The sequence below is a fragment of the Pteropus vampyrus genome, unplaced genomic scaffold (assembly GCF_000151845.1).
Source record: "Pteropus vampyrus isolate Shadow unplaced genomic scaffold, Pvam_2.0 Scaffold168, whole genome shotgun sequence".
Classification (NCBI taxonomy): Eukaryota; Metazoa; Chordata; class Mammalia; order Chiroptera; family Pteropodidae; genus Pteropus; species Pteropus vampyrus.
In genome coordinates this window covers 1,149,145-1,152,139 of record NW_011888949.1, presented here as the reverse complement: position 1 = coordinate 1,152,139, position 2,995 = coordinate 1,149,145, and the positions used below count along the sequence as shown (strand labels likewise).

The window sequence follows — 2,995 nt, the reverse complement described above, 5'->3', positions numbered from 1 at the left end:
TTAGTCACGGACTTTTTGAGGCTTGGATTTTACAGGCATCGGGCTGACCCATGATTCTCTCCGGTGAGCTAAGTAGCGGTTCAGGTTAAATGCGACGGGAGCGGCGGTGCTCGTGTGCTCCACGCCTTTGTGACAGCGTTAGGGACGCTCAAGTTTGGCTGAACGGACGGAAAGGGTTTCAGTGTGAGCCGCAGTGCGTTTGCGCGTTTCGGCCTTTGTTTTAGGAGGACGGGGCGGTGTGACTGTCGCGCTGGGACCCCCCGGGTTGGACTCTGCGGTTCTGTTATAAAAGCAGGGAAAGGCCGCAATTGTCGTAGAAAATCCTCACCGTGGCTCACGTGCCCGAACGACGTCCTCCGAGCGTCAGTGTTCCGGGCCCCGTTTGGCTTTTGGCTGCCGCGGGGGCGGCACGGATGCTCGTGGTGGGGGACGGGTTCAGGTGTGTGTCTGGATGCAGTTTGCTTTCTAGTCGCCCTGCGAGGGGCGGCCGAGGACAAACTGGTGTGAGAGGGAGACGTCCCGGGTCCGAGTGCCAGGGTTTGTGCGGCTGGCCCCACGGACATCGGCGGGGAAGGGGCATCAGACGCTCCTCTCAGCCGGAGGCCTGGCATGGGAGCTTCGATCTTAAGCCCGTTGTAACATTAGCGGGGCGTTAGCCACGGTCCCAGACGCGTCCCCGCACCGGAATGAGCCGCTGCAGTGACCTGCAGGTGTTCTGGCCTCCCCGGGCCTCCGCCGGGCGTGGACGCACCCCGGGTGCCGGGGGCCCCGCACCGTCTGCACTCGAGCCGTGAGAGGCCGTGAGGTGACCAAGCTGTGTGCAACCATGTGGCAGGTCCTGCTCTCGCCCACACGTTTCCTGTAATGCCTTGGGGCACTAAGGAGGCGCCGCCTCCTGCACAGCTAGGGACCCCACTAAGTGCATGCTGCGTGTGCCTGGCCTGGGACTTAGCTAGGGTGGCACCAGGGGTCGTGAGGGCGATGGAGCTGGACCAGCTCGTCTCTCTGTAGGTGTCCTCCCTCGGCTGCTGTGCTGTCGACGGTTGCAGTGTCTGTGTCACAGGCCTCTGGCCCACCACGCACACTCAGCGTAGCTCGGGAGGGTGGCGGAGGTGGCTGTTTCTGCAGCAGACAGACGTTGTGTCCTCTCAGAATCGTAGCCTGCGCTGCCCCCGGGCTCCAGGAGCGACACGTTGAAATGGCCCTGCGGGCTTCGTGCCACCTGGGGCCTGATGGCCTCGCCTCCTCCCCCCAGCTCCCTGCAGAGCCGGCCCCGTTTCTGAGCACGTCCCCGTGCCCCGTAGCTGTCACTCAGTGGCTCGCCGTTCCTGGGACCAGAGCTGCTTGTTGTGTTGGATTCATTTCTTTTCCCTTCCTGTTCATCATGGACAGGCTCGATTTTACCTCTGCTCGCATCAAGATCCGCGGGTGACGGAAAGTTTTGTCGGGAGTGCTACGTTGGTTTAAGAGTGACGTAAAGTTGCGTAACTGTCAGGCATGTAACCATATGGAATTTTAGGGGAAAAATAAGTTTCTCCAAGTATATTTTTAAGCTATCACGAAGGTCTGAAGCTGTTAAAAGTTGTTTCCTCGTGATCTGTCCTGTAGGTGAGCTGCGTACGTGCTCTCGAACGTCTTTGTCCCTCATCGCACTGAGGTGCTTGGAGCTTTATCGTCACAGGAGCTTCGGTCTCTCCCTGCGAGGGCGCCGTGCGTTCCGTGTGTTCTCTGCGTTGCATAAGTAGCGCCGTGTGGTGCCGAGGGCGGTCGATGGCACTTAGGTGGTGACGTTTTTGTTCTCCGAACTCTGAGTAGCGAAATACTTACGTTCAACTTGTTCTTTTGCCATTTCTTTCTCTTTCTTTTCTGACGACGTTTTCCATCGCTTTTCCTTCTCACTACGTGATTAACATCTCGTCCCCACACGGTTTCCTGGGTGCGGGGCCGTGAGTGGGATCGTTGCGTTTGAGGTCGGGCCCCTGGGAGGCGCACTGTGGGGTGGGACTGCGCCTGCAGGAGGCTGTCACCGCCTTTGGGGTGCAGGAGGAGGGGGGGAGGGGCTGCGCGCCTCTCACCGGAAGCCCCAGCTGGTCCTGCGGGGTGTGACGACGCGGTGGCCCCCAGGGCCACACTGGACGGAGCAGAAGGCCTGACTTGCGGCTGGGCAGCTGTCTCCAGTTCAGGGGCGCCCACGGGGGCGGGGGGAGAGGCTCTCCCTGGCAGGGCCGCGCCCGCCTCGGTTTCCGCAGCGACACTTCGCGTGCCGCCTCGCAGTCTCCCGCCAGCCCCTGGCCCAGCCACCCTGCCGCACACCGTTTCTCACCATTTTCTCAATTTTTCTGCAGGGCTTCACAAACTCCACTTATCAAATACTTCAAGGGACGCAGAAACGAGCAAGCCTTCTGCGAACGGCCACCAGAAAGCCCTGTGAGGCAGCCGCGCTCCGCCGCGGGGGGCCGGGCCCCAGCTCGGCGTCGCAGGCAGGACGGCGCTCGGCCAGGTTCACAGTTCGGGCCCGGCCCGCAGGGGTCACTGTCCTCCTGACCTCCCGAGACCGCGGCTGTCGCAGGCCCTTTTCCTTTGGGACGGCCCCTGCAGTTTCCCGCCACCCGCAGGCTCTTCCGCGCCCGACGTTGACGCCCACGGGCACGACGCCCTTGGTGCGGGGGCGAGGCCCGCCCGCGTCACTGCCGGGGGGTCCGGCTGCCATGTACAGGTGGCAGTGTTCACTTCCTCACAGAGAGCACAGACGCGCGGGCTGCCTGCCATTCCAGGGCGATGCCGATGGGGCCTTGACTCAAAGGACGATACAGCTTCCGACCCCGAGCCTCACTGGGGCGCCACCGGGACCGCTGCTCTGGGCTGCGGCACGAGTGCCCTGTGGCCGTGGTCCTGGCTCGTGGTGTGACGCGTGCCACCTCTTGCAGCACAGGAGCCAGCGCTCAGATACTGTAACGTCGCTTCTGCCGCGCAGGCCGTGCGTGCACCTAGTTTT

General features: G+C 62.5%; 1 protein-coding gene across 1 annotated transcript in view; it reads left to right on the top strand.

The window, feature by feature from the left end:
* The window catches only part of LMBR1 (limb development membrane protein 1), an 86,119-nt gene extending 83,130 nt beyond the window's left edge, over nt 1-2,989 (top strand). Inside the window, exon 16 of the mRNA XM_023536735.1 lies at nt 2,346-2,989. Coding sequence (XP_023392503.1) covers nt 2,346-2,431 — 86 coding nt within the window. The 3' untranslated portion in view covers nt 2,432-2,989. The remainder of the gene's footprint in view (nt 1-2,345) is intronic.
* Nucleotides 2,990-2,995: the final 6 nt, after the last annotated feature.